General features: G+C 38.4%; 1 protein-coding gene across 2 annotated transcripts in view; it reads right to left on the bottom strand.

The window, feature by feature from the left end:
* Positions 1-2,384: 2,384 nt before the first annotated feature.
* kcnc4 (potassium voltage-gated channel, Shaw-related subfamily, member 4) overlaps positions 2,385-15,168 on the bottom strand; it is a 34,736-nt gene continuing 21,952 nt past the window's right edge. Inside the window, exons 4-5 of one of the 2 annotated variants that reach the window (XR_006055371.1) lie at positions 11,390-13,691; positions 2,385-3,012 (exon numbers count right to left, since the gene is read on the bottom strand). Coding sequence is in view for 1 of the 2 variants with exons in the window: in XM_005914884.3 (XP_005914946.1) it covers positions 13,624-13,691 (68 nt within the window). In the remaining variant the exon portion in view is untranslated. Of the gene's footprint in view, positions 3,013-10,787; positions 13,692-15,168 lie in introns of those variants that run through there. The other variant, XM_005914884.3, reaches the window with a different exon arrangement.

The following is a 15,168-nucleotide window of genomic DNA, read 5'->3' on the forward strand; positions in this document are numbered from 1 at the left end:
CAGTGCACTTTGAAGAACGTCTTCCCATTCTGTCATGTCGTAAACAGATCATTTCCCGCCACAGTGTAACATGGGAGACCCACAAATAGGCTGTGATGACTTAATAATGCACATACAGAGAAACTGTACGTGCACGCGCATTGATGGGAATTACACCAGCAGAAGATGTTTATCTAAAATCAGCGCACAAAGCCAAGACGCTACTTCCCATTTTCCCACTGCCACGCCACCTGATCCGGGAAACGACTGTGTCTACGGACATTTTTCACACTTTAACCGGCATTTTCCTGGCAGACTGAGTTTGCGTGGGCAGAGATCCATCAGTCATATTCTCACAGGCGCTTTCAGCTACTGTCAGCTTCCACAGCAGAGGCCAAATGGTCCTGTGCAAGGCCTGTTAAGAGGACCGGCCGAGGGGCCATGACGGCTCATTAGTGTTTGACCAGCTCGTTGCAAACAACGCTGAGCTTCAGCAACACTGACAGTAAAGAAGGCTACACAGGCAGTATTTTCATCCAGTGAAGCTTTTTATTCGTTACTTTATTTGAATTCAGCCTCTTAAGAGGTTTTTAGAGACCTTCAGCTTAGAACAATTGTATTATTTAAGCTACACATATTACTAGAATCTATTTCACTTTTTTCTTCTCTGTTGTAACAGAATCTTAAAATGATTTACAATTTGTTGTTACAATAACGTCAGTGAGAGATAAAGCCATATGTATTCTTCAATCTAACAGTAATGTTCAAAGCTGAAAAATTAAACCTGTAAGGTGTCATTTATAATTGGTGATGACCCCAACCCAAGCCCTAAGCCTTTGAAATCAGTATGTCATTTTTGCTATTTTTTAATTGTCTCAAATCTTGACAAACAGGAAGTAAAGGAAATAATCGTCGTTACCTGCACAAATCTAAAGCATTTACTGTTTTTCCAAAAAGAAAAGTCAGTTCTGCTTTTCTTGGCTTGGACATCATAGTAAGCCAATAAAAAAAGTGGTAGAATTTGCAGCTCCTTGATTGTCCACCTCAGACTGGGTTAAAAAATAAAATAAAATAAAATAAAATAAAATAAAATAAAATAAAATAAAATAAAATAAAATAAAATAAAATAAAATAAAATAAAATAAAATAAAATACTCACAAACAGTCACGTTAAAATGTCCAGCTCCACAGCAGCATAATCAGGTTTGCAAAGAACTGTTGGGTTTCCTTTGCTAGTCCCACCCTTTGTAACAATTGTGATGGTGGCTTTTTTTCTCACTGTGAAAATTTTCTTAACGTTTGAATCATCATCATCACCACACCCATGCCCAATGGATTCTAAATTGGATGCCTGTTAGGCTTAGCCTCCATTAAATCAAATAATTTACCCTTTGATAGGGTTGATATACTTACACACACACGTGTTTTGGTACTTTAGTTATTGTATCCCTATTATCAGCGCCTGTGTGACAGCCATAGTTTCTGAATTCACCTATCCAAGCTCCATAGTCAGCTAGTGACATGTTAATCCAGCCTTTCACCCAGTACTGTGTACCTTCAGGCTCTGCAGAGATCCAAAAACCAGTGGCTGATGTCCATCCTCTAAATACAGGGTGTGGTTTTAATAGTCTCAAAACTGGAGTGCAGAATCAAAATAGCTCCAAAATGGGACTTTATAACTAATGTGACGGTAAGGAGAACGCAGAGTAGCACACACTCTCAAAATGTAATACTTTGATATATTTTATGCATCTCTCCTGCCAAATCGCTGCCTTGTTTTCATACAACTGTGTTGGAAACAATTTGTTCTACAACTTTTTTTAAACTTGTCAGTCTAATTTCATCATATTTAGCTGACAGGCACAGTTAGCTTCAAGCCAACACTACACAGACTAATAACAACAACAACAACAACAACAACAACAACAACAATAATAATAATAATAATAATAATAATGTATACTTTATTGATCCCCGTGGGGAAAGTAGTCTCTCTGCATTTGACCCATTCACTCAGTGAAGCAGTGGGCAGCCGCTAAACAGGCGCACGGGGGAGCAGTGTGTAGGTAGCACTCTACCTACTGAGCTATCCCTGCCCCTTACTGAGGATATTTGGAAAATTCTGCCTTCTGGGTTGTTTATCTTTTAGCCAAACACATGATTGACAGTTTTTAAAAAAGCAGAGATTATACTGATGCTGAATTTAACCTCTTCGCACCTGCAGTGCTGTTTCAACAACTAAGTAGGAAACGTAGCCTCAGACAGAGATTAGGAGCAAGTTCACTTCTTTCTGACATCTTTCACAAAGCATTCTTCAAGACCTGAAAAAAGACTTTTATGTTGGAAATCAATGGAATTTATTTATAGGGAATAAATAAATACAGTGTTACAAAGTCAGGAAATCAGTTTCAGTTACCGGTATGATGTCTGGAGAATTATAATGCTTTAACTGATGTCTACCAAGTAAATTGGTTTACAGCAACACTTAAAACTGATGTCTAAATATATACATATATGTATATAAAGTGATGAAGGATAACAGTCATAATTAGCTGTGAGACTATTTGGACACAAAGAAACAGGTAGAGCAGGTCACAAGAGGTAGCTGCTTCCACTCCACTTGTTTTTTCCTGTTGGATGAGCAGCAAGTTGAGTACAAGGCTTCATGCATTGGTGGGAGAGTTGGAGGGGTCAGTTATCTGACGCAGATAGAAGGGAAGCGGGAAGTAAGGGGAGAAGTTTAAGAAACACCCAAATTTAATGTGCATCACACCAAATAATTTAATGAGATAAAGGCAGACATATGGAGAGGGAGAAGGGTGAAATAAATAAAGACAGAAACATGAAAAAAATGTTAATGTAATGTTGTTAAGCAAAAGATCTCATAGATGATGCCTCTCAGAAAATCCTCAGAGCTGTGGGGACAGGAGCCGTTATCTCGATGCACACTCAATCCCTGCCGAACCACGATGCTTGAGACCTGGACACCAACTGAAAACCAACTTTCCTCAATAACAGCATCATCAGCCCCAACTGTGAAGAGAAGAACAATTCATATTTACCTTTGCACAGAAGCCACAAATATCTCGAGATGAACAATCAGAGGGCTGTTTTTTCAACTACAGCATTGTAGCAACGCAAGGCAGAATGTCCTGCAAAAGCTGCAAGGTGCATATAGAAACCTTAACGTGTAAACACGGGAAGTTAAAAACAAAAACAACACTCCAGTACTGAGAAATTTCTCCCATACAGTTTCCTTTTTTAGCATTTATGCTCACATTCATCTTCGCATAAAAGCTATCTGTGTCTGTGGGGTTGAAAGGTTAGAGGTAAACAGGAAGAGTCTTTGAATAGCACCAGGAAGCAAGAGCGAGTGTAGAGGTGCCAGGATCCATCAGAGGCATAAACAAACAAGCCCATAAACCAACACTGGTCAAATCAGGATTTCAGGAGTGATCAAATCAACAATCTGGTACATTTTGTAAAAAGAAGGAATGACACTGGTCAGCCCCACCACATCAAAAAGCTGGAAGACCACAGAAGACAGATCTGAGAATTATTTCCAGGTCAGGAAAAACAGCTTCACAACATCTGCACCAGGTAAACAACACTCTGGAGGTCAGTGTCAAAGTCTTAAATCAAGTAACACCTTTGTGAATAGAAATACAGCAATTTTACAACAAGGTAAAAAACACTGTTTACACTCAATTATAAAAAAAAACCCAGATTGGACGTTGCCAGAAAACATCTAAAAGAGTTTGCACTGTTCTGGAAAACAATCTTTTTGAGGCTCATAAAATGGGAGACTTTGTGCAAAAATGGTTGTAAGTCATAAACATTTAATGTAACACACTTATGATAAACCCTTTGATTTAAAGCTGAAAGTCTGAGCTTTAATCACATGTTAGTCGTTTGATTTAAAATCCACTGTAGTGGTGCAGAGAGGAAAAACTACAAAAATGTTGTTTTATTGTCAACAAAAACATATATTATATGATGCATACTTTAATTTCTTTGTGTCTATTTGTAGTCCTATTGGATTTTCTCTCAGGCAGCTTGATTTCTGTTTAACAGATAGCTGTGAATTTGATCAACATTTGAGATATTCCTCTCGAGGAACATTTCCCTGGTAAGTTATTTTTAGAAGCAGCATCCGGCTTTTGGTCTTTTTGTCTTTTTTTAAACGTTAAATAAATAAGATAATCTGTGGAGAGCACAGTTGAAATTGCATTAACAAAGACTGTATTCAGCTCTAGTCTAATGTATTCTACGGGGGCTCCAGTCCATGACCCTAACTGAATAAGCTGTTAAGAAAACGAATGGACGATATCTAAAATTGGTTGCAATTTGTGCAGACGTTTGTGGTTCTTAAACGATGCGTCCTAAAGGATTTTGATAAAGTTTTCTTCCACAACCAGCTGAAGGTTAGCGGAACCAATGATTTATATTCCTGAATCACGGGATTAAAATTCTAATTTCTCTAACACCTGAAAGCTAATCAGCCTCAGCTTTTCTTTGTGTTCACCAGACCGGTGACCAGAACATGATGACAATGTGAGCATCTAAAACCCCCTAGGTCTCTTCAAACACAGCTTCAAGTCACATAATCCACAATCAAAGCAGGACACCTGACATAACTACGATCAGAAAACTAACAATTCTTTGACAACTCGTTAAGAATTTGAAGGTAGCACAGCAGTTCATAAAAGGACGACGTTGGTGCCTCAATGATTCTCTAGCTACCTGTGAGTGGGTGGGGATGGGTGGGGTGGGGTAGGAGGTTATCACTAATGCATTAGGCATTTAATGGCCCAGTCAAGAGGGATAATTGCACCGATTCAGCCATTGTGTTGGAGTGCAGCTCTGAAACACCCCATCTTTAATGACAGCTGAAGAGCAGTGGGCACTGATTAGAGAAAGAGTGTACGTTCTCATTCTCTAACTCCTCATTGATTTCAGAATACAATAAAAGCTTCATTATGCATTCCTAATGATGTACTTTGTACTTTGAGGCTGAAAGTTTCAAATGCAGCGTCACTGTAAAGACAGCGTTTTAACAAAACTTTGCAATATGTGAAAAAGAAATATTTTCGAGGAGCGATAAATATTCATACGCTCCAAGTGTTTACTTCTGTTATCCATTTGTTTAATTATTTCCTTTCAGAAATTCAGGAAGTGTTTGCATGGGAATAAATCGATCCAGCATTTCAAACACTTGACAAGGCAAATGCACATGCTAATAGCAAAGTTATTTCCCGCCTGTCTTTAGACATAATAATGGTCGAGCTCTTATAGATTACATCCATCCTCTCTGAGAGGAATCTCATCTCCAGTGACGTGAATTTACTAATTGGCAGCATAGAGCTTTAAGCTGTCCAGCAAACACTCAAACTTCTAGAAACTTCCCCCTTAGTTAAGCTGACTTAGATTCACAAGAAAAAGTCTTCTTGGAAACAAACTATTGTCAAACTCTTTACAAGGACAGTCCGACAGCTGAGACGAGGGTGGGCTTCTCAGAAAAGCATTAAGAAGAAGCAGGGTGTTTGTTTGTTTTTGTTTCTGTTTGTTTTGTTTTGTGTGTTTTTTTTAACCAGCTGGCGCAAATCCAACCAAGCCATTTGTTGAAGGCACATTATTGAGACGTCATCCTTTTCCAGGGCAGGAACATGACCAGCATGTTTGATTGTCAGGAAACGTGAGGGGTGAAAGGCTGAGTACACGTAGTGTGTTGTTTTCTCATGTAACAACTACTAATGTGTGCACTCTTTTTTGTACTTTATGTAGTGATTCTTTTTTCACAAATATCTAAAAGCTAAATATGTTAAGTCTATATTTTTAATATTCTAATATTTAATATAATATCTTTTAAAGAGACATCCTGTGTTTGATAACTGTGCTTACTTCCATTCTTCCTGACAGTTGACACACTGTGTGCCACTCCCATTTACGAACACACATATCTAACACCATGCATCTAGCCCCTAATGCATGTAAACTGGCACCTTCATTATTCACCATTTATTTATTTTTCCATATAATGAATATGATCCTTGATGAGCTTGTAATGAATGCCCGGGCCTTGCTCTGGCTCAATGACTCATAAGCTGCAACTTGATCACTTATTAAGATGTGAATGCACAACATCTGAGCCTCGGGGGGAAATAGAAAATAGCAATTATTTATTCATTTACCTCTTTTTGGGAAGAAAGAAGCAACAGATTTTATAATTTTATAACTTCTGTGATATAGTGGATGTACGAGGACACATACTAAGCAACAGCGATAAAACCACACTGATCAAACCTTTTGTTTTGGTATTATTTCAGTCACATGCTGTTAGCAACTAACTTAGCTGTTAGTCGCCCTTCCTTTTGAAGCTACATCCAGTAAACTTCATCTCTGTTAGTGCTCAGTCATAACACATTACATCCACCCCCAGCAGAGGATAAGTTGAGTCTTAATCAGGCTTGAAAGCCTGCCAGCTAGAATTCAAGTACCAATTTAAATCAAATACAATGCCGTTTCTGATTACAGAGGTCCGGGGTGTTCAGAGGGTTTGTTGCTGATGGTTTGAGCCATGTTTGTTGCGGTTAGAATAAGAAAAAGACATAAAAAAAAAAAGAGCCGTGGCAAGAGTGGGAGTCTGATTTATAGTCCGCCAGGGTCAGCACTGATGGAGCTGTAGATTCAAAGGCCAATATAAATGTTCTTTCATTCCTGGTTCTACTTTTTACACTAACGCACACGCATGAACGCACACGCGCACAAACACACACACACACATAGACACAGGAGAGCAGGGAATGCTGTCCATTAGTGACCTACAAGTGGCCGGCCTTCTGCCAAACATAATGCTTCTGTTGTGGGGGTGAACTCCCTTTAGGGTAGTTGACTGAGAAATAATTCTCCTGCTCTTCACAGATCATTACTTCTTCATCCCTGCTCACATGGTTGGACTGCTTTTACTTAATATTTAGCATTTTGTTCTTGTGGCTTTTCAGTTTAAGGCAATCATGATAGTAACACATATATTTGGTCTGTGAGGTTAGACTCCAACCCCCTCGTGACCTGAAATATGATAAGTGGAAGAAAATAGATGGATGATTTGATGGCATCACAGCTGAAGACAGATCTGATCATCCTGATAATTGTGGTTTATTACAGTCTGGCTCATGTTTCTTACACCATCATCTCTATTCATCAACAGTCGAACATTAGTTTATCACGAGCTAGCTTTATAGCTTAAAAGTTATTTATTCCTTACTAGCCTAATTGGAGAGGATGTCTCCAAAAATACTCATTTTTAAAAGCGCTACAGAAAAATAAGGATATCTTTAAGTAACTGACATATGACACGCATCATTTCCTTTAGTGTTTACTGTGCTACTATACACCCAAGACACCATTCTAAAAGCCATTTTATTCTTTCAAATATAAGATAATTTATAGGAAAAGACAAGTTGTGTCTTTGTGTCCTCAGTGTCACAACCTTACTGTGACCTAAAATAAAGACGTTAGTAATTTTATTTCATTAAGATTTAAATTTCAAACCAAGTACTAAAGAAGCAGCAGATGATAATGATGATGGCGTCTCTCGGGCGGATGTGTAGCTTTACTGAGCATCTGCTCGAGCTCTGAAAGGCAATTTTGAGGTTGTTTTTAAAGTGGCATGATGCTTGAACTCAGAAAGTAAAGAGAGAAAAGTTGAAAAAAGAAAGCTGAGCCCCAAAGCGCCATCTGCATAGCAACCATAACCTCTCTACCAATCCTCTGAGTGTGGTGCAGCTGCTTTGGATTCTGATGTGTTTGATATGGCATCGTTGCAGACATTCAAAGCTGCTTCAACTGTTTTCGACAAAAGAACTGAAACAATAATTACAACATGCACTTGTGATCTTAAATTGCAGAGATAGGTAAAAGTATCTTCTGAATATCTTCTGAGCCTGGAAACATTTTGTCACTCAGAACAGAAAAGCAAACGGTGGATGTGAATAAATGCACAGACCGTCTCGTAACCTGAATAAATTCTGCAAAGGTCAGTTCAATGAATTGATCCAGTCCTAACTTTTCACATGCTTTAATCATGGTAAATGGCCTGTATTTGTATAGCGCTTTACTAGTCCCTAAGGACCCCAAAGCGCTTTACACATCCAGTCATCCACACATTCACACACACATTTACACACCACAGAGCTTTTAGAATTGCTGGGCCACCGTATGCCAATAATGATGCATAATTTAAACATATGGCAAAAGAGCCTTCAAATAACATTAGTAGTCACCCTCTGCATTACATACACGTAAAGCCACATAAAAAAGAAGAAGTGTATTATGCCACCAGGCAAAATAAGTCAGGATGGTTTCTTTTCCACGGTGTTGCACCAGTGAATCAAACTGTGAAATGGCTCAGGCTCAGCCTCTCTCCATGGAAACTGGGCTCAATATTGTCATGACAACCTTCAACAAAGGAGGAAAAAAATCATGGAAGTAACAAGGGGAAACAATAAAAAGGCCTAATCAAGGGTGACAGGACAAGCCCAGTTTCCATCTCTGACTGGTTTTCCTCTACTGAGCTCATCTTATTTCATGAATCACATCCTGATACATGTCACTCATCTTTCTCCAAGCCCCCCTCCAAAGCTGCATCACTAACGTAGTTATTCAGGTACGGAAAAACGATCAATTACTAGCAGGTGACTGCTTTGTGTGAATATAGTCATTAAAATGCAGCATTCAGCAAATGTTCCAGCTGGGCAATAGTTACCCCAGAGCAGAGAGACATAAAACATAAATTTACAGAGGGCTGTTAAAGTGCTATTTCCCCATGGAGTAAGTGAGATCATTTGTGTTGTATGTTGTAAGCATGTGGTTTTTTGCGCTGGTGCATTGACTCCAGTTGTAATATATGAACAGTACATTCTAATATGAAGCAAAAATTACTAGCTCTTACAGACAGTAACTAGAAACAAATAACATTCATGCATCAGTCACCCCATGCACCTCATTCGCCCACAATATAAAAAGCTTAACAGCATCTTAGAAATAAACTGAATTCTGGTGCTTCTTTAAATTGTGCAACTGGCAGCATGGATTTGCTTTGTTGCAAAAAGTGAAAAAAAAATCTAAAATGTTTAAACAAGCAAAAATGCATCTAGTTGGCACAGAACCAGCCAATCTCTTCTCTTTAATATTTAAAATGTGGAGTCCATTAATAACTCCCATTTTCTCTTGGAGGCAGTGGTTTTAATAAATATAATGTAAAAGCCAGCCTCAATCCCACATAAACAGGAAATCAGGAAAATTGGTTGACTGGAATCTGCTGTATTTACTAAAACACAGTTTACAGGAAAGTATCTTCTCTAAGTGTTTTTGAACCTATTTCAGTTTCTTTTGTCTCTTCTATGTAACATATTAGCTACTGTTACCACTTCCTTACTTACCTGCACTGTATCACTGGCTTATTTGGCATTTTAACAGTCACTCCAAATCTGAGCACTGGCCAAAAGTGATTTCACCATCAGAAGGCTTACTTCAAGTTACGTTTGCAGTATAAATGTAAACAGCTCAGAAATGTTATTTAGCTGAACTAAACTACTGGTTGGGTTTCCTGCCAGACTGGTTTGTCAGTCTGGTTATCTATTTTTTTCTGGTTGAGTGGTTGGTTGTTTTTATACTTGTTCTTCTTTAGTTATACTGTGCTTTTCTCTTCCTTTACTTGCTGAGTTGGCTGTGACTCAGGGAGTGGAGTAGGTTGTCTGCCAATCAGAACATTGGTTGTCCAACCCCCTATCCTCCAACCTGTACCTCAAAGTATCCTTGGGCAAGATTCCAAGTTGTCCCTCAATGCATCAATCCAAGTATGTGTGTGGGAAGAAACCACTTGCTCAAGTGAGCTCAAATTGAATAGAAAAGTATTATAAAAGTAGTAGTCTATTTACTAGAGCAGGGCGATGTGACCAAAAATATTTATCACGATATACATTTGAAAATTTGCGATAACGATATAACCGACGATATAATTGACACTAGACAAAATGCTTTACAACTCCACAACTTTATTGGTGTAAAAAAAAAAAATCATCAATGTATTTTCACTTAAACAAGCAGCTGTTTTTTTATGTGCATTAAAGTTATATAAAAATTTGACAGTGCAAATGCAAATTCCTTGCTGACAGTTTAACCAAAAGGCATTTCCAGTGGAAACTGGCCGACATATCCTCAGCATAACCATGTATAATATCCACAAAACTTAAAAAGAGGTTATACACACACAATAAGGTAATATTATGTTGAAGCACGGTACGTATCACTCCGCAAGGCTCCTGCCTACGATAGCCGTAATGCTCCGACAATCCATCAAGCGGTGCGGGTTTGTAGCTTAGCAAAGTCGTACTAAAACATTTGACAGATTTTCGAGTGCCGTGTACCACAGAAAATCGTTTCGAGGTCAGTAAACACAACCAGGATTCATACATAAGGCACACAGAATTATAAGGGGCACTGTCGATTTTCAGAAAAATCAAAGGATTTAACTTTACAAAGCACTACCAAAAATAGTGCTTTGTTGTGTATCTGATGGACGAAAGCTAAACCAGTTTCACACCACTGGAGTTGCAGCATTTCTACAAACCAGTTCTGGTTCATCTGTTTCATTCTACAATCCGCTTTCGCCATTCTCATTCTCTGTCGCCGGCACGCTTTTTCCGCCATGTGCGAAAACAAAGGCACTGCTCATGCGCGTTTTACCCATGTTCTATCGCGATATTTCATTTTCTTCTCGTTGCCCGACATTATACCAGTATTACCGTGAACGGTATGATATGGCCCAGCCCTACTATTTACCTTGCACTTTTAGAGTATCTTAGTCTCTCTCTTCTCACACATAGCAGGAACACACACATGAAGCACACTTGCAAGATAAGAAACATTCAACCACACTTTGCAGCTAAACACCACTATAAACAACTTTCTAACAAACAAGCAGACTCAAAAAAAAATTTCTTTGATTTCTCTTTCGATCTCGTTATCTCAGTCTCACCGTTTCATCTCTCATTTCTATGTCAGTTTTATTCAAAATAATTGATCGTTTTCGCAATAATTTTAACAAAATTCTCCAAACCACAGCAAATTGAAAATTGTTTATATGACTGCATGTTTCTAGTCACAAATGTTCCATGTTTTAAATAACTGGAACTCATTTCAGTCACATCCAGTAATTGTGCAAGTGCATGTAACTTCCACACTTTTTAATTTCTGTAAAACTGAGATTAGGAAACATAATAAGAGCATCATCTTCATTTTGTCATGCTTCTTATCTCAGTCTAACCAGTCTCTCTCAGTCCTCAGAGCTTTTAGTAAAAGACGGTGTGTACCTTTTTTATGAATACATGCCTTCTTGTTTTACACTTACCCATGACAACTTGCCATCCTCCCTCCCTTTGTTGCCATAGTGCTTTGCATTGTATTGCCAAGCATCAGAATGTTTCCCGTGTGCAACGACAGTAATGACGATCATGCTGGGCTGAGGTGGATGCATGTGTGTCTGTGAGGATGTGTGTGATAGAAAGAGTGGCGCTTCTTGCATGTGGCACACAGAGAGTTGGAGACGGAGGCAGCCGAGCAGTAATTAGCGTTGCCTGTCATACCAAATCTCCATGGAGACGTGTTCTGTAAGTCATCTACACCTTTGGTACATAATCGTGGAAGCTCAGGAGAGCAGGAAGCACAGCTGTGACTGCCGTTACACCACTCTGAACAAGCACAGCATCAACCTGTATAGTCTGGTGTTCGCTCTATAAATAGCTATACAGTAGAGGTGCTGTGATGACACAAACTTTGCAACGTGCAGTGGGAAGAATATGTGGATGCAATGCAAGCTGTGAATGAAAATAACAACGCACAACGCTCAGTTTATCTTCAATATCTGTGAAGAAATTGATTTTATTTGATTTTCTGCATATAAATGCATGCCTACATGGTTAAACATCACACCCACACACTCAAACAGGCACGCATACATACACACATGACATCTTACCGGGTTAAAAACCATCACGGTCACCTACACAGTGCATACTGGGGAAATGTTAAACCAGCCTACTGTGCTTGACCGTCATATTTGAATACACGGAACAGAGAAAACAGGAAATGAGGCTTAAAAGGTGAATTATTCAAATAAGCTTTCATTGGTCAACAGCAATTTTAACGTTGCATCCACATGAACAGACAAGAAAAGAGCTTAATGACCTAGAGTATTGCACTGTGCTACATACATACAGCTGTGCTTATATATTACAAACATCTGCATCAGCATAGAAAGATTCTAATGAAGGTAAAATGAGCTTTCCCTTTGTTTATTTAACATAAGGCCACTATGGTAGACCATGAGGACTAGATTATAAGTCTTGAAAAAAGAAAAAGACTCCTGCTTCTCTTTTCCAAATATGTAACAGAGTTTTTACAATACAAGTAGAAGTGTTAACTTACCAATTGAATTACACTACTGCACACATTTAAACTCCATTACTCAACATGAGGCACAAGTGGAGATGATTATATTGTACTGTATGTATCTTTACCAACATGTACTGAAAGTCTTTTACCATCTAATCTAATTGAGTCTACATTTGGTCCTCACTCAACCAGTAATGATACATCAATTGTGTATAGCTAATGTAACAGACAGACAATACTGCTCCATTGATTTTCTTTTCTTTTGTTAAACTCTTATTGTACAAGGATTTACAAACAATGTGTTTCCTGGCAGGGTTCGTATCACATCTAGTCCCTGGCAAAGTATCTGCATGTTTCCATGTGCTTGGTTCTAAAAAAGCAGCAGAACAGAGACCACATAATAAAATAAAATAAAAAACGTGGGTCTAATTTGTTGACATCGATCAGTGACTTCAAGTTTCCATCTTGTCCTTTTTCACAGTAGGCGTTTTGCTGTACAAACCTATATTCACAAGCAGATTTTCTCACTCCTTATACAATGTAGGGGTTTTGCTGATGTGTGTTGACTCCCAAAATAGACACATGATAATAGAAAGTAACATGGTAACGAATGTAACAACACATAAAAAAGGATTTTTACAACAGACTCACAAAAGCCCCTGAAACTTTCTTTAAGTTTTAGGTCTGTAAAATTTAATATTCACAATTACATTTTTTTTAATCCAAGTTGACTAAGAGTGTCTTTTTTTGAAAACCCAGATTATCGAGTGTGTGGCTTCAATTTGAATTATAGTGACCGAACGCCAGATTCAGATTCAACTGGTGCACAGAGGAATGTGATATCACACTTTCTCGACTTCAAATCAGGCAGAGAAGTGACCTTAACGTCACTTTGGAATAAATCTGTGATGCTTTTTTCAGAGCCTTGGAGTCAAGCTATGACATATCCACTAAATAAAATGCATATGAATGGTAGCCATTTTTTGGAGTATCATACAATGCTTGAGCATGCAGTACATGCAAAATGCTCTCTAACATGTGAGTAAGTGTACATGTGATAAATGTGCTATGCAACTTAAAACAAAAGTTCTCATCCTGAATTCAAAGAATCTCTTCAGCAGTTCATTCAGGAAGGGAAGTGTACGCCACTGAGGAAATCACGCTCTTTCTCCTTTTCATAGCCAATCAGCATCAGGTCAGAGTGGTGACCTCCGGCTGAGCATAGTTTCCCGTGGCCGCAAGGATGTCTTTACAGCTCTCTGTCAGGAAACACAAAGGACAGAATGACAATGAAATATAGTGACTTAGCATAAAAAACACTGAAACTGACCCAAGCGAGTGTGCTATAACCTAAGAACAACGGGGTCACCACCCTTCCCTCCATTATTAATTAATCCTAGGAAAGAAGAAGCCCTAAATGTTGATACATATAATAATAATAAAACTAAACGTATTTCTTGACTATTAAAATCTTTATTTTCAACAACCAACAAATCAGTTAATATTTTAACTCTATTTCACAGACAAAAACAACACTTTTATTTGAACTTCACATGGGAGCCAGATGTTTCACTGTGACCATCTGTGTTGTTAATGGAAACCTATTAGTGGGAATCATATCTGAGGAATCACTTGGGAATATGGCGGCTCGCTTGAGCTTGGAAAACCTTCCTCTTCTCATCTGTATAGCTTCCTGCCACTTCCTCTTGCAGCACTTGAACTGTTTGCTATACTATTATGCACACAAACGGGTGGTTATCTCATCACAAATACACAAATACAATGTGCTTTTGAATCCCTGTGATGACCTTAGTCACTGCAAAAGCACTGTCTTTTTGTCCTGTTCCTGATAACCATCCAGGCATCTTCAAGCCTGCATCCATCTATCTATTCCTCTAATTACAGCCACACTGCCCTAGTGAAATATTAGATGTACCTTTATATCCTGTAACCCTGTAACTCACCAAAACCATCTCCCTTTGCCACATAGCTCTAAAAAGCGACTTTCAAATGTTGGCTAACAACTGAGTTTTTTTTCTTTTTAATTCTGCACTGAGCACTAAACACTGAGCACTTCTTGCAGATAATGTGCACTAAAATGTGTTGTGTACGTGTGATATAATCCACTGTAACAGACTGGGATATCATTATGTACATACTCACCAGATACCAGGCTAAGAATTGAATTTCCCCCCCTCCTCTCTCTCACACACAGATTTGTATTAAGGTGTTCTGGCTTTTCTCAGCTTCCTATTGTTTTTGTCTCTGTGACCAGAATAGCGCTTATATGGTGATCTCATGAGCTGACCAGACAATTTTCCATTATTAGAAAGCTCAGTATGAAACCAAGGTCGGACAGTTTCACCCCATTTGTGTCATTTTCATTGTGTTTGTGAGGCTGTACATTTATATAGTGACAGATTACTTTGTCCCCTGAGTAAACCTGTCCACAAACATCACTTCTTCTCATTTAGGACAGATTTAATTGTGCATGCTTTTTTTATTATATTTTATTTTGTTCATATGACAACATGCCATTATAACTAGCACCAATTTACATCAACATCTTCAGGCAATGACAAGTTATTCAGGAACATTTCTGTATAATGAGCTGTTAAAAAAATACATGGGTGTACTCTCCTAGGAGAAAAGCTACCATAAGTGCCCCAGTTATGATAAACCCTGGTAGTGAAATAAACCTCAGCAAAGTGCAGGGTTTCAGCAAAACACCTTCAG

Source organism: Haplochromis burtoni, unplaced genomic scaffold, assembly GCF_018398535.1.
Source record: "Haplochromis burtoni strain Fernald_Lab_line unplaced genomic scaffold, NCSU_Asbu1 Contig_9, whole genome shotgun sequence".
NCBI lineage: Eukaryota > Metazoa > Chordata > Actinopteri > Cichliformes > Cichlidae > Haplochromis > Haplochromis burtoni.